At 45.3% G+C, this 24,124-nt stretch overlaps 1 protein-coding gene across 1 annotated transcript in view; it reads left to right on the top strand.

Moving 5' to 3' along the window:
- ITIH5 (inter-alpha-trypsin inhibitor heavy chain 5) overlaps positions 1 to 24,124 on the top strand; it is a 73,682-nt gene that overhangs the window by 46,705 nt on the left and 2,853 nt on the right. Inside the window, exons 8-12 of the mRNA XM_060095413.1 lie at positions 13,561 to 13,729; positions 17,173 to 17,482; positions 18,515 to 19,071; positions 21,860 to 21,913; positions 23,896 to 24,012. Of these exons, the coding sequence (XP_059951396.1) occupies positions 13,561 to 13,729; positions 17,173 to 17,482; positions 18,515 to 19,071; positions 21,860 to 21,913; positions 23,896 to 24,012 (1,207 nt within the window). The remainder of the gene's footprint in view (positions 1 to 13,560; positions 13,730 to 17,172; positions 17,483 to 18,514; positions 19,072 to 21,859; positions 21,914 to 23,895; positions 24,013 to 24,124) is intronic.

Below are 24,124 nucleotides of genomic sequence, written 5' to 3'. Positions count from 1 at the left end.
CAGCCATGTGTCACGAGTCCACTCGAATGCTGTGAAGAATCATGCATTCACTCTTATCCTGGATGTTCTTGGCTCCCGCATCTTTGAAGGGCCCGAGATACTTCACTGTATTTATCACAATGTTGGGCATATAGTTGGTATTGAGTAAGTACTTAAACAATTGGTCTGTAAGGAATTGTAAAGGTCATTTCGCCTTAAAATATATTCTTAGTCAAGGGTCTATCAGTACCTGGGGAGCACCCAAAACTGTGTGCGTTTGGCATTTTCTGGTTCTGGTCCTCACATCCTGGTAGGAATGTGAGCCTGGATGCCAGGACTTAACTCAGCCTGGGGGCGGCTTCAGCATCTCCTGCAGCTGCTGGCTCAGGGCTCAGCTCTGTTTTCTCTCCACCTGCTCTTGCTGAAAAATATATTGAGATGGCTCTGGTGTTGGGTCAGGCAAGATTTCTGCCTCCCAGCTTGAGTTTGTGAAACTTCTTAGTGAGACGGGGATCTGAAGAGGAACAAAAACTGTGAGCGGGTTAGACCTTTTTTATTCTGTCTGGTTACCTGCTTAACAGGTTGGCACAAGCAAACATACGTGGGAACACTGAGGATAGTAGGTGTCTATTAAATACAGTTTTCTTTGACAAGGGTCTGCATGTTCTTCTCTTTCTTTCCCCTAATCTATATAATTGGATCTACTACTTTTGCCCTCATATTAAGGAGCTTGGCTAAGGGACCCACTTTGGCGACCAAGCAGTGGCTAATATATGAGTTAACAGATGTCTTTCATGCCATAACTTTCTGCAGACTTGCTCCCATAATCGGCGCCATTCTCTGCCAATCCTAGACTCCCATGTGGCTTTGGGAGGTTGCCTTCCTTTCTCTGTTTAATTTAGTCAATAGTTTTAGAGGGCAAAGCACAAGCGCAGTGTTGTTTATCTGTAATTGCCAAACTAAAATGAGGGGAAATGTGAGCTTGTGAATTGGAGAACTCACATCTGAATTTCATTCGTGCTTCCTTCACTGGTTTACTTCATGCTCCAGAACCTCGCTTTCTTCTTCTCTGTGCAAAATTGGGCTTCCATGTGCTATTTGGACATTCTGTGTGTAACCTTATAGGCAAATGGTCTGTAAGTGCCACGGGTTTGGGAACCATCTTGGTTTTGATCATTAGAGTACACAGTCCCAGCTCCTAGCATGGTACCCAGCATGTAGCAGGGTAGTGATTTTTGCTGAAAAACCCACCAGAGCATAAATTATTAAATGTAACTGGCATTTTTAAAGGCATAGTAGCTACAGCCCCTGAGTGACCAGCAGGTACCCAGCACACTAAGGGTTTTCCATACATTTGTTCATTTCATCTTCCAGCAATCCATCGAAATAGACATGGTTATCCCTATTTTGTAGATGAGAAGGTGAGGGACAGGAAGGTGATGTAAGTGCACTGAAATATACAAAGTTATATGTAGAAAAGTTTGGAGTCAAGCTGGGTCTACCCCACCCTGAAGCTCTTCCCCATAACATTATTCACTGTATCATGAGACATAACTTCAGGCCAGCGCTCAGGCTTTCAGGCTCTACCTGTTCTTTTTCTTTTCCTGTTTTTTTTTCTTTCTTTTTTTTTAACTGAAGTATAGTTGATGTACAATGTTGTGTTAGTTTCAGATACAGCAAAGTGATTCAGATATAGATATTCTTTTTCAGATTCTTTTCCCTTATAACAGCAGTCCCCAACCTTTTTGGCATCAGGAACTGGTTACGTGGAAGACAATTTTTTCATGGACCAGGTCGGGGTGTGGGGTATGGTTCAGGAGGTAATGCGAGCGATGGGGAGCGTCAGATGAAGCTTCGCTTCCTCGCCTACCGGCACTCACCTCCTGCTGTGCAGCCCGGCTCTTAACAGGAGACTCCCCACCCTATAAGGCAGGGGTTGGGGACCGCTCCTTATAGGTTATTACAAAATATTGAGTATGGTTCCCTGTGCTAGACAGTAGGTCCCTGTTGGTTGTCTATTTTATATACAATACCTATTCTTATGCCAAGTGAGGAGATCACTTGAATGCTACCCATCTCAGTTGAGTGCGCAGAGGTCACCTGCCCTGAGAGGCTTCAACCAGCAGCGTGCTGTTGTGAGAAATGAATGGAGCTGCTGCTCTGATACACAGAATTAACTATTAGTGTTTCCTGATTTAGCTTTAAGCACACCTGGGACGTGTGCAGGGATGCAAGCCGCTTTCCCTCTTATGATTTGTATTGGACAGGCTGAGCGTGAGGATGGAGACCACAGAGGTGCAGAGTGAGGAATCTCTGGGTACCATGAGGTCCAGTGGTGTCTGCTGGTACATTCCTTTTAGCCGTTCTCTTCAAGAGCATGTGGATCTGCCACAGTTAGAAAGGGAGGATGCTGGAAAGACATTAAGATGCGGAGAGAGAGTACCTTTTAAGTGGTGGGGATCAAAGGAGGGCAGTCTGAGTTCCGCTGAGCAGCCCGGAAGAATGCTGGACAGGGCCAGCCCAGCCCAGAAGGACCTCAGGGAGGTGATCTGGTTGGAGGAGAGAGCTCCCTGCACACGTGAAGGAGCTCAGAAAGGAGGGATGATGCAAGCGTACAAAGGAGATCATGTCTAAGAAATTTGGAGTCTCCGGAGGTTGGCACCATGCAGCTGTCATGCAAATAAAAAATGGACAGTATAAGGTTTGGGTCCTCCTGCTTTACTTTTTCAGGCTGCAGGCCTTGTGGTTAGCCTCTGAAAGCATGACTCCAGTTAATAACACAATGTCCAGTTTCCCTCTTTCCAGTTTTCTAGGACAGGGGTCAGCAAACTTTTCTTAAAAATAACAGACCAGTGAATACCTTAAGCTTTACAGGCTGGATGGTCTCTGTCGTAATGACTGAACTCTGCTGTTGTAGCGCAAAGGCAGCTGTTGCAACGTGCAAAGAAATGGGCATGTCATCTTCCCGTAAAATTGTACTTATTAAAAAGAAGTAGCCCCCTGGATTCGGCCCCCAGGCCGTGGTTGGCTGACCCCTGATCTAGAGTGATGGCTAATTGGTGTTGTCTAGGATTACTATTTCAGTTGATGGCATTTATCCTCATCTCCTGAGCTGCCTTTGTCCAGACAGTGCCCCTAACAGATGCATGACTCAGAAATACATTGCAAAACAGAGGTCTGGGACTCAGAATATGAGGAAATAAATCATGGGCAGAGGGCAAAATATTTTTACTCTGGACCACCAATGAAAACTTGAATTTTTTTGTTTCAAAAAAAAAAAACTTGCTCTTCAATAAAGATCATATAGATAATTTTAAATAAATTGGAGTCACCCATTTAAAAAGTTTGTTGAGGCAGTTAAGATTGAGCTAAATGAGGTCATGTTTAAAAAGTTTTGAGGATCTCTGAATGAAGGTACTATGTGACTATCGTAAGAAGGAAACATGAACAATACAGAGCTTCGAGTACTCTTGTATTATCTGTTCAGAGTGCGGGCCTTGTGGTCAGCATCTGAAAGCATGGTCTTTGTATAACCCAGACCTGCCCAGGTCTGACATCACAACCACCTCATTCTCTTGCTTAGGACCCCACTCTCCCTCAGGATGGCATCTTGGCTTTGACTCCATACTTCAGATTCTCCAAGAATGAAATACATGTGGATTATGTGCTATGGGAGAGGTACAAGGCATGAGCCTTTTCTCCCAAGAGGTCCAGAGAAGAAAAGTCATGTAGAAAGTCATATGCAAAGTGCTCCCTGTGATAGAGGTACATGCAGGGTCCAGTCACGGCACGATGGGGGTGCTGATCAGTTTTTTTGAGGGGTGGAGTAGGAGATAATGTATGCTTCCCAGGGGAGGGGATAGTTGAGTCTTTCAGAAGTTAATTCAGGGACGGGATGAGAAGGGAGAGGGAGAGAGAGATAATGTGCAAAAACACAGAGGCGAGAGGAAGAGTATATATAAGAAAAGCACCAGAGGAAGACAAACACTGTATGATATCACTTACACGTGGAATCTGAAAAATACAACAGACTAGTGAACATGGCAAAAAAGAAGCAGACTCACAGAGGTAGAGAACAAACTAGAAGTTACCAGTGGGGAAAGGAAAGGGGAGCAGGGCAAGATCGGGAGGGGTAGGGGAGTAAGAGGTACAAACTATTAGGTATAAAATAAGCTAAAAGGGTGTATTGTATAACACAAATATAGCCAATAATTTATAATAACTATAAATGGAGTATAACCTTTAAAAATTGTGAACCACTTTATTGTACACCTGTACTTTATATGTTATACATCAAGTATACTTCAATTAAAAAAAAAGGAAAAGCATCCTATTTAAGTCACTTTAATGAAAGACCTTAGAATTCTGCTGGGGAAAAGAAATATAGATAATCAGGTGTTAATCAAATCCAACATGCCATGTATTCTAGATAGTGGAAAGAATTTGGTGGAAAGGAAAGGGCTTGAGGTACTTGACAAAAGATTAATGATGGAGGTGACCTAGGAGCTAGTCCTTGAAGATGGCAGGAAAGGACGGAGTGAATTCTTGGTTGGGGAAAAACATGAAGAAAGCTATGAGACAAGAGTGAATAAGTTATAGCCGTAAGGTTGTGGTAATATTTTGGATTAGATAACTTGAAAACCATTCTGATTGGAGAGGCAGGGATATTGTCCCAAGTCCTCAGGTGCACAGCTGAGCAATCAGAGGACACCGCAGATTCTCAGCACGGAAGGGGCACCAAGGGGCAGAGTGGTGACAGACACAGGGACACCGCCACTCTCCCAGCCTGCTGGAGGGTGACTCCACTTCCTCGATTTCCTTGTGTGTACGATCCCCATGTGCTGATATGTGCTGTGTATACTTCTTTCATAACTGTTCCACTGTTTCTCACTGACTGTGGCTTTTTCACAGCCTCCCCACATCCTTCTGTTATATTCTTGATGTTCGTCAGGGCACATTTCTGGGTATTTTAAGAGAGTAGCCTAGGTGGACCTATGCCAGGGACACAGAAATCATAAGAACTCATACCTAAGGGAAAGTTAGATGGGTCAAGGGGTGGTCAGAGAGTCAGACACCACAAAAATCTGTAGACTGAAATGGGTACGGCTCCAGAATCCAAGCATGCAGTTGGGCAATATAAACTTCAGAATCTAGACCTGGCACTGGGGACCAAGAACTCAGTCCTCTTAGTCAGTAGGTGTGTCAGAACGTGGGTGAAGGACTCCATTTACAAAGATCTGTAAACTTAGGTGAACTTTTCTGGGTTAGCATCCTCTTATCTACTTCCTGTTTGAGCAGGAAGCCATACCTGTGAATGAACACCTGGAGCCTATGACCACCTGGATAGAAGTGGTGAGGTTATATTCTTGGCCAGAGTAAGAGGGATGGCATCAGCCATGTGAGCAAATCGTGATAACTACTAACCTTCCATGTGAAGAGAAGTGAAAAAGATTATCTCTTTTGAGTCTTGAGTTATTTCTACATCAGGCACGAGAAATAGATGTGCTTACTACATCATAAAGAATCAAAGAAATGTTATTGGCAAAGAGCTTTTTAGAAAAATGTACCATGACATTATTAGGTAAATACCTGATACATTTGTCAAAGCAAAGTCAAAACATTAGGTGATGGATTGTAATGTTATCCAGAGCATTCATATGAGAATTTGCTTCTCAAGTTAGAATAATGTTATCCAAACACAAAGACTCATGAAATATAGTTATGTTTATATTGCAAAAGATGCTCTAATATCTAAACCTATTCAGACTTTTTTTTTATTTAGCCAGAATTTAGTTGTTAACAACTATTCTCTTTTAGAACCAGTCCTGAAGTAATACTGGAATTTAGATCTGAACTTTTACTAGAACAGTGCTTTTCTCTTGCTATGAAGGAACAGCCATTTAACATTTTTCCACAGATTGGGTAATCAGAACCAGAGTTATAACATAATTTAGCACAGTATTGCATTGAAAGAGCATTTGAAATTAGAATTCAAACAGTAAATGAAATTACAATAGCTTAAAATAATGTATTTTTAAATACGGGAGCCTTATGATTTTGCTTAATTTTGAAAATATGCTCTTCATAATAGTACAGACAATGTAGAGACCGAAGAAATAGTTTTCTCCATTTACTCCTAGGTGAAATTTCAAGTTAATATTTAGCACTTACTAAACTGTTTTAAAATATTGGAAAATATGATGACTTCTATCCCCAACTTTCCAATTATATAAAGAAAGCTTCTGAGTTTCTGCTCTTTCTCTAAAAGGAACACTTTGGCCAGGAGAAAAATCGTTTTAGTTTCTTTCAACAAGATTCCTCATATTGGACAGAGACACATTTTGATGGTTTATGTTTCTTTTATTACAGTTTAAAGTTTTTATTTTTAATACAAATTATATAATGTGTTCCATTTCAGGAGCTATTTACGGCAGAGAAGAGACAGGAGGGCACCGGGCTTTGTGTCATCACTGTTTTCCTTTATGAGTTTACATAACCTCTTGAACTGTGCCTATACTGTCGTCAGTGGGGTAACATTTTTCATATTTCAGGTTCTTCTCTGAAACCAATCTGTTGCTAGATTCTTTGGAAAGTGTAACAATGATATAGACACAAATATATTATGGAGAAATGGTCTTTCTCACTCAATTTATTGCCTTGCTCCTAAAATCGGGATTTTTTAAAAAAAAAACCCAGTTACTTGGTGGGTCAGTCTCGATACAATTTCGGAAAACTTCCCTTCAAATCATTGAAAGACCTGTAGCATGTCCATGTAAGGTTGTGCTGCCTTTTGCAGAATCCGTGTGAAATGCCATGGTCTTGGAATACTGCCACTGAAGCATAACTGTTGCCCAGGGACTGGCAGCATCCAGCTGGCTTGTTGTGGCTGCTCTGGTCTTAGCCGTGACCTTGACCCCAGGGTGACGTGGGGTGTATGCCTTCAGAGGGCACAGAGAGAGGCCGGGATGGTGGGCATCTCCGTCCTCCTCAGTGCCGGCTTAGACAGGTGGTTTGAGGGTGCAGGGAGCACCTAATGTTGCAAACTTTGATGGGATAACAGACTGTTTTTTATTTCTGTCTGTCCTTCCATTGGAAGGACTCCATTGCCAGTCCTGGGCACAGCGGGGTCCCCCTGCTGGCATCAGGAGGGACTGCACCTCACAGGAGGATGAGCTGCACACACTTCCCTCTGGTCCCCACCCGTGTCCCTTATCTCCACCCACCTGGGAAGGGAGAAGGCCCACCTGTGCCCAGTTCCTATTTGGTGTATTCCACTCCCCAATATTACCTCTCAGAAACTTAGGGCTGTTTGCAGGGTATGTATCTGCTGATGATGATTCTCTTTCAGGGCTCAAGCAAGACTTAGAAGGTCTTAGATTTCTTTTGTTTTCGATGAGAAAAATCATAGATGCTTTTCTCTCGGGTTCATCCAGAAGGAGTGTGTGGACCCAGGAAAGAGAAGAGGTCAGCTCCCCGGGAAACATTTTAGAACAAGGCAAGTGGTAGGACTGCTTCGGAGCACAGCAAGTCCGTTCTGCGGAAAAGCATGGCGTGGCTAGTATCTAGTACCCTTGAACTTGGATTTCCTCTATGATGTCACAACCCAGGGTCTGTGGCACAGAAGCCTTTTGTGTCAGAGTTAGTTGCTGGTGAGTGTGGTTTGGCAGGGACACAGAAGTGTCTGAGGAAAGCTGCATCAGCGGGCACCCCGATGGAGTGGGCAGGCAGCTGGGTTTTCCATGGGCTCCACTGATGGGTCAGCCTGAGGGCGTGATTGCACGATGCTTGTCTCCTGGGGGATGTCTAAGAGTTGTTCACGACACAGTGGTCAGCACAGGGGGTGCTCACCCCCGCGAGGCTCTGCCGAGAGCCTCCAGCTGCTCAGGCTTAGCTTTGCATGGAGGGGGAAGGAAAGGCCATCCCTTGTCTGTAGGACGGCTTAATGCAGGGCCCAGAGCCCGCAGGACAGAGCTGCCCGCACACACTCCCTTCCCCGGGAGCAGCCCTCGTGAAGGGGGAAAAGGGGGCTGTACCTCCCGGGGCCCAGCCCTGCGCCTTTCCACAGACACCATCAGGGAAGCCTACAGAGTTCCATTTCCTGAAGACCCACTTGAGCAAGAGGGACCATCACCAACCATGTTGAATGAATAGAGGTTCTGAAACCGAGAGCTCGTCTTTATTTATTCACATGTGCCTTGTTCCTGAAAGAATTTAAATGGACAGAGACGAAAAGGCTTACTGAATAATAAACCAAAGGCAGCTCTGGAATTAACTCCTAAGACAGTTTTCAAAGGAAAGACTTCTTTCCCCTCCATTCCACCCAAGGAAAGTACCTATAAGAAGAAGGATTCCGGGCTTCCCTGGTGGCGCAGTGGTTGAGAATCCGTCTGCCAGTGCAGGGGACATGGGTTCAAGCCCTGGTCCAGGAAGATCCCACATGCCCCCGTACCTAGAGCCCGTGCTCCACCACAAGAGAAGCCACTGCAATGAGAAGCCTGCGCACCGCAACAAAGAGTAGCCCCTGCTCACCGCAACTCGCAGCAACGAAGACCCAACACGGCCAAAAATAAAAAATAAATAAGTAAATTCAGGGGAAAAAAAAAAAGAAGGATTCCTCACCATGGAATAGTTTCAAGCAGGGACTCATCCCTGTTCTCTGTGATTCTACGTGGCTCAGATTAAAAGGAATCTTGTCTAAATGCTCCTTCCAGGCCAAGGTGTTTCTTTACTATCTGAAAAATAAGAAGTTTTTCCTCTATTCATTGTATCTGTGTACCTTTTGTATCTTTCTTCAGTCCAAACACAACCTGGAATGTCATAAGGAGCCCTTCTCATTACATGTACAGACTGGTCTTTGCAGGTTGCCCTCTGGGACCCACAGGGAGTGGATCTGATCAATTGGTGCCTTCAGGGTAGCTCAGGCCTTCAAACCAGCTTGGATTGTACATTCTCTGCCTTTCTGGGCTTTCTCTGATCTTTCTGGACTGCGCTTACCCTGTTTTCTGGGCTGTACTCTTGGAAAAAGTCTGACCAGGTTTCTGTTCATCTTCAGCGTATAAACGCAGGGTGCAGAAGTATCAGCTGAAGCCCCCTCATGTTTACTCTTCTATCTGGACCCTTACCTTCCTCCTGCCTGTTCAGCCTTTTACAGAACGCAGAGCTCCCCAGGCCACCCGCCATCTAAGGAGACGGTCGGAGCTCGGAAAGGGTTAACGGATGGTGGTGGCTTCAGGCACCTTCTGCCCAGGTCTCTTGGGATGAGGACTTGGAGACCAAAGGTTCTAAGGCAATTGGAAATAGAGCCACTGGGAGCCCACGGGTCTGCCTGCCCTGGTGCACATAAGGATAAGTTACAGCTGTGGCCTTACAAGGTCATAAGAAACCCGTCGTTGCTGAGCTCAGGGGAGGAGGGTGGAGAGGCTCGTAGGACTATTCCTAAAGCAGAGCATCCATCACGATGGGGAAAAAATCAGCAAAGGAGCCAGGCCAGCCCCTCTCGAGGCCTTTAGCACGCTATTTAAGGAACCCTAAGGATGCCAGCAGCTAAACAAATGGCAGCCTTCTAACAAGTTTCCCCAGGTCCAGCCTGCACCCTGGGGTGCCCAGCCAGCTCTGAGCCCCAGAAGCGGGAACATTTCCAAGTGCCTGCCTTAGTGTCGGGCTCCAAACTGTGTCGTCTCAGGGATGGCCACCGCTTGCTGTGGTCCCATCTGTCACCTCCGAGTTGTGGACCTTCAGACTTCCCAGAGGTCTAGACTCTTGGACTGAGAATGACGCCGAGCCCATCTTTGCTCATGCTGGGGTTGCGTTGGCTCTGAGTGGAAGGAAGGATGAGGGGTCAAGGTGAGGCAAGCTTCCGGGAATTCCGTCAGCATCAGTGCTCAGGGCGCTCCACCCACATCTGTGTATTGTCGTGATCTGATCTATTTATTTTTGCTTTAATGCTATCCATCATTCAGCTCTTGTTTCCTGCACGTCATCCTTCTCAGTGTTCCCTGTCTTAGCTTCTCAAGGATGGGTGCTGTGTCTCTCTTACTTCCTTTGTATTCACGCCGTAGAATTCCCCCTCTCTCTCCTTCTTTCTGTCTCAATTACTCATTTAACAGATATTTACTGACATACTGACAGCCCACAATGTGCCAACTGTTGTATTGGGAGGGTGAGGAGGAGCAAGGGGACAGCTGCCTTGTGGAGTCTAGCGTGACAGATGGACAGTTCATTCACCATTCACTTTTTTCTGGAAAAATGTATCAAGACTCTGCCGTGTGGCCGGGCACAGCTGGGTGTGACACAGGAGAGATGGCACAGAGAAAAGCTCCTGCTCTCGGAGGCGTGGAGCTGAGTTGGACAGTCAAGTAAATGCACAAATATGTAATGACATGCTCTCTATCAATGCTGTGAAGGCAGAGAAAAGGATGCCGGGCTTGAGAGGACAGAGAAACGAGTGAGCCCAGAACTAAAGGATGAGGAGGGGCCAGCGGTCATGCAGACTGTAGGGAAGAGCATTCCAGCACCCTGTCCTTTCCAGACAGCAGGTGAAGAGGTCCTGAGGTGGGAAAGGGCTTGAGGAAAAAACGATAATGCAGTATGATAAGTGCAGAATAGATGTGTGTGCTGAGAGAGGATCTCAGAGAATGGGGCCATTAATTTTTTGTCATTTAATCTTTTCCCCCCAGTTGTATTGAAATACAGTTCATATTCAGCACTGTGTATGTTTAGGCGTACAGCATAATGGTTTGACTTATTGTGAAACGATTACCACAATAGGTTTAGTGAACACCCCTCATCTCATATAGATCAAAAATGCTTTTTTTTCCTTGTGATGATAACTCTTCAGATTTTCTCTCATAACAACTTTTAAATAGACCACACAGCAGTGTTAACTGTAGTCGTCACGTTGTACATTACATCCCCAGGACTTATTTATCTTGTAACTGGAAGTCTGGACCTTTTGACCACCTTTATCCAATTCCCTCAGCCCCCACCTGGTGCCTCTGGTAACCACAAGTCTGATCGCTTTTTCTATGAGTTTGGGTTTTGTTCTGTTTTTAGATTCCATGTGTAAGTGATACCATATAGTATTTCTTATCGGTCAGGGCCACACAGGTAGTAAGTGATGGATCCAGGGTGAACCCCAGCCTGCCTGCCCTTACAGTGAAGTGCTTTTCACCCCTGTGAAAGGTGGCAGAGGTCATGGCAATGACAATACATGGTAATTATGTAATGAGCATCCCCTACCTCATACCTCATATGCCACATCTCTTTCAATGTCTAGCAATGATGCTGTTTAGAGAAGGCAGTGCTTGCTCACAATATCGAGTTGATTGTTTTGGAAACTCTTGTCCAGGCTCCTGGAGCTTTTCTTTTTTCTTTTTTTTTTTTTGCGGTATGCGGGCCTCTCACTGCTGTGGCCCCTCCCGTTGCGGAGCGCAGGCTCCGGATGCGCAGGCCCAGCGGCCATGGCTCAGGGGCCCAGCCGCTCCGCGGCATATGGGATCCTCCCAGACCGGGGCACGAACCCGTATCCCCTGCATCGGCAGGCGGACTCTCAACCACTGCGCCACCAGGGAGGCCCTTCTTTTTTCTTTTTTTAAAAAATTTTTTATTGGTGTATAGTTGATTTACAATGTTGTGTTAGTTTGAGGTGTACAGCAAAGTGAATCAGTTATACATACACATATATCTATTCTTTTTCAGATTCTTTTCCCATCTAGGTTATTACAGAGTATTGAGTGGAGTTCCCTGTGCTATACAGTAGGTCCTTATGATCTATTTTATATATAGTAGTGTGTACTTGTTAATCCTAATCTCCTAATTTATCACTTCCCCCCTTTTCCCCCTTGGTAACCATAAGTTTGTTTTCTACATCTGTAACTATTTCTGTTTTGTAGGTAAGTTCATTTGTACCCTTTTTTTAGATTCCACATATAAGCAATATCACATGATAGTTGTCTGACTTACTTCACTCAGTATGACAGTCTCTAGGTCCATCCATGTTGCTGCAAATGGCATCATTTCATTCTTTTTTATGGCTGAATAATATTCTATTGTATATATGTACCGCACCTTCTTTATCCATTCCTCTGTTGATGGACATTTAGGTTGCTTCTATGTCTTTGTTATTGTAAGTTTCACTGTAGTGAACATTGGGGTGTGTGTATCTTTTCGAATTATGGTTTTCTCCAGATATATGCCTGGGAGTGGGATTGTAGGATCACATGGTAACTCTATTTTTAGTTTTTTAAGGAACCTCCATACTGTTCTGCATAGTGCTTGTACCAATTTACATTCCCACCAACAGTGTAAGAGGGTTCCCTTTTGTCCATACCCTCTCCAGCATTTATTGTTTGTAGATTTTTTGACGATAGCCATTCTGACTGGTGTGAGGTGATACCTTATTGTAGTTTTGATTTGCATTTCTCTAATAATTAGTGATGTTGAGAATCTTTTCATGTGCTTTTTGGTCATTTGTATGTCTTCTTTGGAGAAATGTCTATTTAGATCTTCTGCCCATTTTTTTGATTGGGTTGTTTGTTTTTTGATATAGAGCTGCATGAGCTGTTTGTATATTGTGGAGATAAATCCTTTGTTGGTTGCTTCGTTTGCAGTCCTGGAGCTTTTCTGTTCTCAGTTTCCGATGGTTTCTTTCCTCTTTCCACAAGTCACGTCTGACTTACCTGCACACCTTTCATTCACTCAGCATCTCCGGAACTCACCTGTGTCACCTTTCTGCTTTCCTCCAGCCATCTCTCTGACCTCCTTTGCTTCTTTTCGGGATGCCCTCCCTCGTCTCTCAAGTTACCCAGTTCCTTTGAGTCTCATCCTCAATTCCCCCTTCTCTGTGACACCTTCTCCCATCACTCCAGCCTGCAGTGCTTCGTTCTCTTTTAAATTCCAGTGGTATTTATTATTCGTACCCTTCATCTATAACTCATGAAGTGTCCATACATTCTTTCATCCTCTGAACTTCTCTCTAGCGCCTCCTATGTGTCAGGAGTTCTCCTCTGCTCTGGGTGATAAGAAAATAGATGCACCTGCCTTCAGAGAGCTGACACTGGAGGAAGGGAAAGAGGCATGAAGCAGACTGTAGTCATGACGGGTAATACGCACTTTTCTATGGGAGTATGTTGAGGACAGTGCTAGCCTACAGGAGAGAAGATGTGCGCTCTCTTTAGAGGAGCTAGAAAATGTTGCAAATAGAGAATATAGCATGTTAGTGGGTTTTGAATGACAAGGGGCTTGTCAGATGAAACAGGGGCATGAGGCAGTAAGGAAGAACATTCCAGGTCTAGAGAATAGCAGTGGTGAAAGATACAGAGGCTTGACGCACTGTGGATTCCAGCAGACATGATGGTTCATATATGAAACACCCATTCGTGTCTTACATAAAATTGTAACATATTAATGCTGGGTTTTTTTTCTAGCTAGGTGACAAAGTTCCTTGACATTTATCTGAGTCCCTTTAGGTAGCAGGCACTTAATTTTAACCCTGGGATTGTCCCCGGTGTGCAGTTTCCAAGCCAGGGGACACGTGGACTCATGTGCTCAGACGTGACTGGTTTTGCTTTTGTGTTTGCCTAGACCAAAGATGCCCTTTTCACGATTCTGCATGACCTCCGACCCCAGGACCGTTTCAATATCATTGGATTTTCCAACCGGGTCAAAGTGTGGAAGGACCATTTGGTGTCAGTTACTCCCAACAATATCAGAGACGGCAAAGTCTACATTCACCACATGTCACCGACCGGAGGTAAACGTGCATCCTGCTTTGCCCATTCGCCTCGACGGGATACGTGAGTAGCTAACTTTCTGCCCAGAGACGAGGATTTGAAAGCTGGCGCTGATCACAGGAAAGGAGATAACAGGGGAGAGCTTTCCCAGGAGCTTGTTTCTCCTCTTCCAGGCCCCAAACTAAGATGGTCAAGTAAGTTAGGTGGGGGAAATACCTGATAGGTTTTGGAGCCTTTCCTGGTTTATCTCACGGATCCCAGACAATGCAGCTCTTTTTGTAAATTGTTTTTTGGGGTGGGGAATGAAAGCCAAATGGATGATTCAGTGTTTTGTGTGTTTGAATATGAGCACCTTAGGAAGCAGCAGATGAAGCTGCCCTCCTGAGCTGTTAGATCCCTTGGACCCCAGGTGGCCTGGGCGGTGCTCTGGGTGGAAAGGGGAGGACTCTGAGGTTTTGCACACTTGGCTGGAGGGTCGTGATGAGGTAAGTACTCAGATGCGGGAAAAGGCCGTAAAGGACTCTAAGGTTAGAGAGTCAGAACAGTGTGTTACCACCCGTGCTGGATGTGAGTTCCTTCAACCCTGGACACAGAGCTGACTTCTGCTGTTACATCCATCACTAGGACAGTGGATGCGTGGCAGGTGCTCAGTATTGGAGTGTTTATTGGACCTGAACCTGACCCTTTGACACCTTTCTTTTTTTTTCCTTTTTTTTTTTTTTTTTTTTTGCGGTATGTGGGCCTCTCACTGTTGTGGCCTCTCCCGTTGCGGAGCACAGGCTCCGGATGCGCAGGCCCAGCGGCCATGGCTCACGGGCCCAGCCGCTCCGCGGCACATGGGATCCTCCCAGACCGGGGCACGAACCCGCATCCCCTGCATCGGCAGGCGGACTCTCAACCACTGCGCCACCAGGGAGGCCCGACACCTTTCTTAAAGGCCCCCGTAGAGACACCATCTCCTGGGTGTCTCAGATAATTCTGCTTTGGATACCTGGAAACATAGAAAACACCCATTTCTGTCCATCCTCTTCCATCTGAGTTTCTCATCGCTCATATATTTATTATTTTCCATCCAAGGCAAAGTTCTGGTTTCCCAAATGAACTTCATTTGGAACTTGATCTTGTTTGGATGGAATTTCAACTTACAAATGGGATTTCCTACCAGTCTCTACAGCAACAGGATCTAGTTACTGTTTTACTGGTTGATAGGAGAAATGAACAGTTATATTTAATATTATAGTGATGATCTACAGCAGGAAGTTGACAAGATGGCCAAGGCTTTGAGGGGAGAAACTCTCCTTCCTCTTTGTTTAGCCCCTGTTTCCTGTCACAGCTCCCGACCTACAGTGCATACTCAAAGAATATGCATTAAAATTATTTAAATTATTTTAATGGTACTGCTTACTATGAGAATCCTTTGTGTGTGGGAGGTGGAGATAAAGCTCTAGAAAACAGTTGTGAGTCTTTTGGAATCTAAAGCATAGAAACCTTATTGGTTCCTTTATTTTTTCTTGGTACTTCATTGTCCCAACCTCTGCAGGTGAACAGAAAATTAATCTACTTCTCTCAGAAAAGTGTCATTTCAGGAGATGAGCATAGATTCTGAAGCCAGACTGTCTGGATTTGCATCCAGCTCTACCAGCTATGAGTCATTTAATCTCCCTATACTTCAGTTTCCTCATCTGTAAAGCGAGGATAATAATGGACTTGTTATCAGGATGAGATGCGTTAAAATATTTAAAGTACTTAGAACAGTGGTTGCACATAGGAAGTCCTCTCTAGGTGTCAGATACGGCCATTTTACCCAAGTGGTCCCTCTTGCTGGTGCACTTGGGTCCTTTGATGACCCTGGGGGAGCTCTCGGCGGAATGGTTGGGGCAGCTCCCTGGGAAGAAAGCCCCCCTGTTGTTAAGTGTGCGGGAGATGCCCCAACTTAACGGATGTACAATGCCAAGCCGTGCTGTGCTTTGGTGCCTCATGTAAGAAAAGCTAAGTGCGTCCTTTGCCTGGGCTCTCCTGGGCTTTAAAATGCAGTGAGAGATTTGGCATCATCGTTATGTTCTAGGTTAAAGAGAAAATAAACCACCTGCCTTTTGCTTCATGTCCACATATCCAGGGGCAGCATGAAACTAGGCTGGGCATTCAGAAAGGCAAGTGAGTGAACCCAAAGAAATGTTAAATACTGTTTCAGCTGTAACTTTCCCTTACGTTCGGGCCATGTGTACATCTTAGAACGAATTATCAATGTGTTTGCACAGTCATAGTCATATGTATTTTAGCCAGAAATTCTGGAGGATGTGAAGCAGTGGGGAAAATTGTCTGGTTCACTCAAATATGGTACCTTTTGCAGGGAGATAAAAATCACTCCAGTCAGGGGAATGGATCGTGGTGATGGGTACACAACTTCATAAATTTACTAAAATTCATTAATTGTGTACTTAAAATGGGTGAAATTTTTGGGACTTCCCTGGTGGTCCAGTGGTTAAGAATCCGCACTTCCTCTGCAGAGGGCATGGGATGGATATCTGGTCGGGGAACTAAGATCCTGCATACCCATGCAGCTCGGCAAAAAAAGAAAAAAATCCCTAGTGACCAAAATGCATGAAATTTTTGGTATGTCAATAGGCCATTAAAAAAAAAACCCCAATGGAGTCAGAAAAAGGAAGTAAGTATTCACGGCTGCAGTAAGAACTCTCAGTTTTTCTTGGCGATGGTAGACCAGCAGCAGCAGAGTTGAACAAAATTCTTAGCTAATCCAGAAGCCTCACGTTAGTTGGCAGTTTTGACTTCCACCAACCATCCGTCTCTCCACCCCCCAAGCAAAATACCTGTCCAGCACCTCCCACAGACACTGTCCCCTGACTTTATTCAGAGCTGCAATGACAAGCATGTCTGAATTAGAAACGGCAGGGGTAGGAGGTGTAAACTTGAAAGCCTTCGCTTGGTGGGGTCCTGACAAGCAGGGGTGATCCTGAAGGGGCAGGAAGCAGGAAAGACAATGAGAGCAATAAAAAAAAAAGGGTGAGTGCTTTAGTCAGCATCCTCCAGCCCCAGGACACAAGTGAGGTCACCGCGATGGTCTCCACATCCCCACCTCCTCATTCTGTGCCGTCCCCTTCCCTCTGGGACGCTTGCTTTCTCTGAATTCCTGCACCCAGCACCCTCCTTCCCTTTCCAAAGCGATTCTCCAAAAAGGAGGTAGAAACCATTCACACTAAGGGAGTGGAGACGCCTAAGCTGAGGTGCCATCAGACACCTTCAGGACAAGGTTATAGAATTCTCTGCTGTTCCTAGTCATTTGCCAAGTTTCTAGCAGTCTTTGTGACATGGAGTCACCCCGTGAATGCAGGCAGGTGCTTTCCCCATGCGTCACTGCTGCGGGTGCCCATGAGGGGCCCGAGAAGGTGTGTCCAGGTAAAGGAGGTGGCAAGGCTCCTCAGGTGTCCTGTTCTATGTCCCGCAGGCACGGATATTAACGGGGCCCTGCAGACGGGCATCAGGCTTCTCAACGACTTCGTGGCCCACAACGACATCGAGGACCGCAGCGTGTCCCTGGTCATCTTCCTGACAGACGGGAAGCCCACCGCCGGGGAGACCCACACCCTGAAGATCCTCAACAACACCAGGGAGGCCGCCCGGGGCCGGGTCTGCATCTTCACCGTGGGCATCGGGGCCGACGTGGACTTCAGGCTGCTGGAGAAGCTGTCCCTGGAGAACTGTGGGCTCACACGGCGCGTCCATGAGGACCACGATGCCCGCGCCCAGCTCATCGGGTCCGTGGGTCTTGTCTGTGTCCTCGGGACGGGGGGCAGGCTCACTGGGAGGCTCGGACATGAGGCCGGACCCCGAGTCTGATCATCACTCCTTTCATGGGAGACATCTCCATGGGTCTTTAAACTGGGTGGATCTGGGTTCACGTTCTGGTCCTGACTTGTGACTTGAGGCTTTAAGACTGCCTCGGTCTCCCCAGCTGTGAAATGAGGATTCTGGTCAGATGATAGAATTTAAGGAGAAAACCTACGTGAAGTATTGGCAGGATGGCTTTCACAGGTTAGGTGCTCCGTTAGCTCTTATGGTTATAACTGTCTTCCTGACACTTCAGAGCACTTCCTCATCTCAAGATGCACCTCAGAGATACTGCAGGTCAGTTCCAGACCACAGTGATAAAGCAAATACTGCAATAAAGCGAGTCCCACAGGTGGATTGCTATAACAGTGCACATAAAAGTTATGTTTACATCACACTAGTCTATTAAGCATGCAATAGTGTCATGTACATACCTTAATTGAAAAATACTTTATTGCTAAAAAAGGCTAACTATCATCTGACAATGCAGGATTGCCACAAACCTTCATTTTGCGAAAAAATGCTAGGTCTTTGAAGTGCAATAAAACAAGTTATGCCTGTGTTTACTCTAATTCCACCCTGAGAGGGAGGTGGGATAGGTAGCGTCAGCTCCACCTTGCCTGCTAGTTACAATGATCGTGTTTTTATGTTGACGCATAATGGCCAGTTGAAAGTGGTCGCTGACTGTGTTATGTTCTGGGGTGAAGAGGAAACCAGAATTTAAGTCTGGCAAACGGTGAGGGAGCTTGTGAGATAGTGAGTTCTCCGTCATCAGTGGTGTTCAAGCTACGGCTGCACGGCCTCCTGTCTGAGATGTTCTGCTGGGTGGAATGTTGGACTTGGTCGCTTCTAAGATCAGATCTGCCCCCTCCCCCAGACAGCCTGTGATTTCCTCGAGGACGTGACCTGCCTGCAGCTAGTGCAGGCCCCGATTCTCCCTCTCTGTTCCTCCTCTACAGGTTCTACGATGAGATCAGGACCCCGCTTCTCTCAGACATCCGCGTGGATTATCCACCCGGCTTGGTAGAGCATGCCACCAGGACCCTGTTCCCCAACTACTTCAATGGCTCGGAGATCATCATCGCAGGGAAGCTGGTGGACAGGGAGATGGACCGCTTGCACGTGGAGGTCACGGCCAGCAACAGTAAGAAGTTTGTCATACTCAAGAAGGATGTGCCTGTGGAACCCCGGAGGATGGGGAATGACGTCCCGGGGAGCCCCAGGCCCAAGGCGGGTGGCCAGGAGGACCCCAACCACCTGGAGCGTCTCTGGAGCTACCTGACCCTGAAGGAGCTGCTGAGTTCCTGGCTGCAGAGTGACGAGGAGCCCGAGAGGGAGCAGCTCAGGCAGGAGGTACAGGCTCTGGCCGTGAACCATCGCTTCCTCGCTCCGTTCACCTCCATGACGCTCAAGTCAGCACCGCGGACAGAGACCCCGGAGGACGCCTATGGCACGTCGGCGGCCACAGGGCCCGAAACGGTGATGCAGAGCCTGAGGGGCGCCCACCTGCAGCCAGGTAAGGGCACTCTTGGGATGGCCCTTCTGGCTCCTTTTCAGGCCAAGGTCGTCTGTTTTACTTTCTCATATTATAATTCTTATAAACAGTGTTCTCTACCTGCAGCTCCTAGCCTTCAGAGAGTGGCTTAGCTTGTTTGTGTTGTCATAAACCATGGGTCTCTATAGAGAAATTCGAGAAAGTAAAGTCAGTCTATCGATAAGTCATCAATATTGAGTGCCTCCTGTGAACCAGGCATTCTTGGAGGCACAGGGATGAACAGACAAGTAAACAAATACTCATTTTTAAATGCCTTTCTATATTTTAAGTACTTCAGTCATGTCATTTTATGCATATGCTTGATATTATTTTCCTGAGAAAACAAAATATTTTATAGTGAAAATGAAATGAAATTTTATTATATATTTTATTAATTTTACGTATAATTTTCTAAATTAAAGTTTTATTTTTTTAATTTTAATGATTTCGTTTAGAATTAAATAAAATTTTATTTTATTATAGATATTATTATATAGGAGGAACTAAGTTCTGGATTCTCAAGAGAATCCAGAGTTTAAACACAAAATTCTTATTATCTGTCTCAGTGCCATTTGTCAGGGGAAATTAGTAGCACCAAGAATGGGAAAAGGACAGGAAAAGTAATTCAACCAAAGCAGAGGGTTATATTCTCCGTAATATCTGTTTATGGAAAACAGCACTTTTTTATGTGTGACATTTTTCTTAACTTCCTGTCAGGTGCACACGTCCTAAGGTGAGGGGACTGACATTAACCCTGGGCCTCAGTTGATCCTCATATCCTCAACTCTGAGAATCACCTGGGCATGGTAGGGAGAGCACACGGTTAGGATCCAGACAGAGTTTCAGCTCACGGCTCCTCCTAGCCAGCTGTGTGGCTTGGGTCAGGTTTCTGAACGTCTCTGAGCTTCCATTCCCTCACCTGTAAAATGTAGATAGTAGTATCTTCCCTGAAAGGTTGTTGCAAGGATTAAATGTGTAGAGGCCTTGGTATATAATAAGTGTTCTACACATGTGAGATACCCTTTCCCACGAGGAGTGTAGAACTAGAAATTTATTGAAAAGTTCAGACCTGATGTAGGGGTGAAAAAGTGATATGTTGCCTTTTTAGAAAGAGTGGAACTTGTCTTGGCAAAACTAGTACGATATTTGTTCTGATGAAAAGGATGAAAAATAAGTTGCATGATGTTGTTACGTCACGCTACAAGATCCACGCCACATCCCGGGAAGATGGCTTTTTGAGTAACATCTTGATTCAGTGTCAGCAACTCAAATCTCAACAGCTTCAGGAGAGAGCAAACTCAAATGACACGAGACTCAGAGGGCCAAGAACACAGATGAGGGAATAACTGACTGATTGCTCAGAAGGCTTGTTAGACATAGGATTTCCCTGAAGATGATGTTTTAGTTTTAATTTTATGATTTTTTTGAGTGTCTGTGACAATCTAAGCCTCCTCAAAGCAGCCATTCAGACTGAGATGTCGTTCCTCCTTCGTGGTCGGCCTGATTCTGTCTGTGTCTGGCTGACCAGGGACCAGCTGGAGAAGGGGGCGCTTAAAAAACATTCAGGGCTTCCCTGGTGGTGCAGTGGTTGGGAGTCCACCTGCCGCTGCAGGGGACACGGGTTCGTACCCCGGTCCGGGAAGATCCCACATGCCGCGGAGCGGCTGGACCCGTGAGCCATGGCCGCTGAGCCTGCGCGTCTGGAACCTGTGCTCCGCAACGGGAGAGGCCACAACAGTGAGAGGCCCGCGTACCGCAAAAAAAAAAAAAAAAAAAAAACATTGAGATACTGTGATCTTCATTTTCTGGGGGGCAAAAATCAGTTAAGAGGAGCATAATCTTATTTGAAATAAGATATTAATTTTATTTTATTGACAGAAAGTAATTTACTTTTAGGATATTCTTTAATTGAGTGTTTATTTTCGCCTGCTGCTTTGTGAATTGTACTTGCACAACATGGCTATAGACCTGGATTATCACATTATCTTTTTCTTTTACATTCTTGTATGTTTTTGGTTGTTTTAAATTGCTATTTTGCAAAAAACACATAACGTAACATTTACCATCATAACCGTTTTTTCCATTCTTTTTTTTAACTGAACTATACTTGCTTTACAGTGTTGCATTAATTTCTGCTGTACAGAAAAGTGATTCAGTTATATTCTTTTTTGTAATATTCTTTCCCATTATGGTTTATCAGAGAATACTGAATATAGTTCTCTGTGCTATACAGTAGGGCTTTGTTGTTTATCCATTCTCTATATACAAGCTTACATCTGCTAACCTCAACTTCCCGCTCCATCCCTCCCCCAACCCCTCCCTGCTGGCAACCACCAGTCTGTTCTCTATATTGTAACCATTTTTAAGTGTGTAGTTCAGTAGTGTCAAGTCTATTCCCATCGTTGTGAAACAGATCTCCAGAACCTTTTCATCTTGCAAACCTGAAACTCTGTCCCCATTAAACAACTTTGCTTTCCCCCTCCCCCCATAACTATACCTTAAGAATGATAGAATATTTTCTCCTATTATATACACAGAAATCACAGACAAGAAGAATATTATCTAATTTATAAAGGAATAAAATAGTTACGCCTCGTTGTTTACACCTTCACTTTGTGTTGCGAGGCCAAGAGCCTCCTTTAAAAGAGATGTGTTTAAATTGTCACAAACGTATCTGAGAGCTGTACTTGACTCCTCTCAGACCTCTGTACCTCTCACTTCCTCCTCTTTAATGAATAACGGTGGTGGATCTCTTCCTTCTCCTCTCCAGGACCTGCTCTCAAGAAACCATACAACCCAAGGATTAAAGTCTCCAAAACCTCAGGTAAAGGAAAGAATGTGCTGGTGTGTGATTTGAGAGTTGAAATGTTTAGGATGACCAGGAATTTCCCGAAGCCAGTTAGAACATCAGCTCATTAGACGACATGTGAGGACCCATATTTATTTAGTGCAAACCGGCAGCGTGGGGCAGTTCTCAAAACCAGGATCGTCATTAAACCATCACATAAACCCCATGGGTAACACAGTCCTGAGGAGCCTGGCAGGAGCCCTGATAGAAGGGTGGATGGACAGAGCTACACATGCGTCCTGATTGAGCTGGAAAGACGTTTGTTTTTAGAGATCTGAAGTATGCTTGCTCCTAGCTTCTGGTGTTACAAATATCTGTGACAATGCAAGGTTTTTAAACATTATTATTTTATTATTTTCATGATCCTTGGCTTTAGAAGGGAAGAACAGATAACAATACCCTAAAATTTCCCTTGGCCATCATCCTGGGATTATAATAAAAATCCAGATGGAATAAGGACACAAGGGCTGGGTTTTATTCTTCAAATGTACACATCTGCCTTTGTAAGTCTTTCTTATTGCCTTGCTGCCGATGTGCTGGGCGTGCAGGTTCACATAGCCCAGGACAACCTGGAGATTAGCTCTGGGGAGGGGAAACACGTGGTCTCCAATGGGTAGCGTGTCCTTCCTTTGAACACACATGCTTTATGGAATGCAGGAAAACTTTCCTCTTGGATGCAGCATGGAGTAATGACTTCCAGACCTCTCCTCTCTTTTTTGGAGCAGGCAGCATCTTTCCTTATAAAGGGATTTGGAAGATTTGAGTAGAAATAATATGGTATGAGCACAACTCTCAGAGAACTGTCACGTAGTTATATTTGTACCCACAGAGTGCCAAAAACATGGACTTTTATCTTGAATGGGTGTTATTTTTTTCATCTACAGAAGACCAGTACCTTGTATTTCTTTATTAAGTTGCCATTCACTGGGTGCTTGAGGCACTTTACAGTGAGTTGAACCAGATTCTTCCAAAGGCCCTTCTGAGTCACGCTGGGGACAGAGAGGGTGTTTCAGCAGTTCCACCAAGAACACTAATTGGCTTGTAGCTTGAAAACACTGAACTCCTGGCGCATACCCCCCCACCATATACAAATGCGTATACATACATGTATACGTAAAGTAGAGAGGAATTCAGGAACACATTGTGCTTGGTGTACAAATTAGAGAGAAACTAACCCTCCAATCTCGCGAGAAAAGAGAATTGACGTAGACTCTTGGGAAATATTTTGTCTGTACAGTAAGAGGCAAGACAACAGACAATCTTTAGCAGAGGCAAAAATGAAGAGAATGGGTAAGGAACAGGGGCCAGATAAACTTTGTGGTCTTACCCGCGGACACAAATTTGAGAGCAGTAAAGGCAGTAGGACCCAGAGGAGGGATTGCCACGGTCATCGCTGGCTGCACCACCTGACCTCCCATTGACTCTCTGTCCTTTACTTCTCACCAGCCCTAAACTGGGCTTGGTCATTCCTACTCATGCAAGGGCTGTGTCCATCTGGCGCTGTGAATGACTCAAGGGCCAAGGCACTCTGGTCACAGGGCAGGAAGTTCTCATCCACATCTCTTCACTGGGGAGGGCAAAGGGGAAAGAAAGTGATTAGCGGAAGCCACACAGGGAATTGAAGAATGTGAGCTCTGTAGTCATGGGGAGTGTAGGGTGATGCACCGCTTCCCTCTAAAGTTCAGTTGTCTACGTTTGACTGCAGTGTGGTGACAGGAGCATCATATTTGAATTTAGGGGACCTGCATTCAAATATTTACTTTCCACGAACTGACTGCGTAACTGGCGCATCACTTCACCTCCCGGTCACCTTCCTCACGTAGACACGGAGGATCCGTTGTTGACAGGGTTAAGTCGATAACTCATGAGAAAAGAGAAAAAGAGTGCTTACACAGAGAAGGTGCCCAATAAATGTCTTTTCTTTCTTTTTCTCTTCCGTTCTCATCCTGTTCTGGCAGCGGATGGAGACCCCCATTTTGTTGTGGATTTCCCCTTGAGCAACCTCACGGTCTGTTTCAACATCGATGGACAGCCCGGGCACATCCTGAGGCTGGTCTCTGATCATGCGGACTCTGGTGAGTTCTGCCTAGAAAGTGAAAGAACTTGAGTTTTGGGAGTGAAAAAAAAAATCCTAATCTTCGCATTCTACCCCACTGCTCAGTGGTGTCCCAGGGTCTCCAAATCAGG

The sequence above is a fragment of the Mesoplodon densirostris genome, chromosome 4 (assembly GCF_025265405.1).
Source record: "Mesoplodon densirostris isolate mMesDen1 chromosome 4, mMesDen1 primary haplotype, whole genome shotgun sequence".
Classification (NCBI taxonomy): domain Eukaryota; kingdom Metazoa; phylum Chordata; class Mammalia; order Artiodactyla; family Ziphiidae; genus Mesoplodon; species Mesoplodon densirostris.
This window is presented reverse-complemented; position numbering and strand designations above follow the sequence as displayed.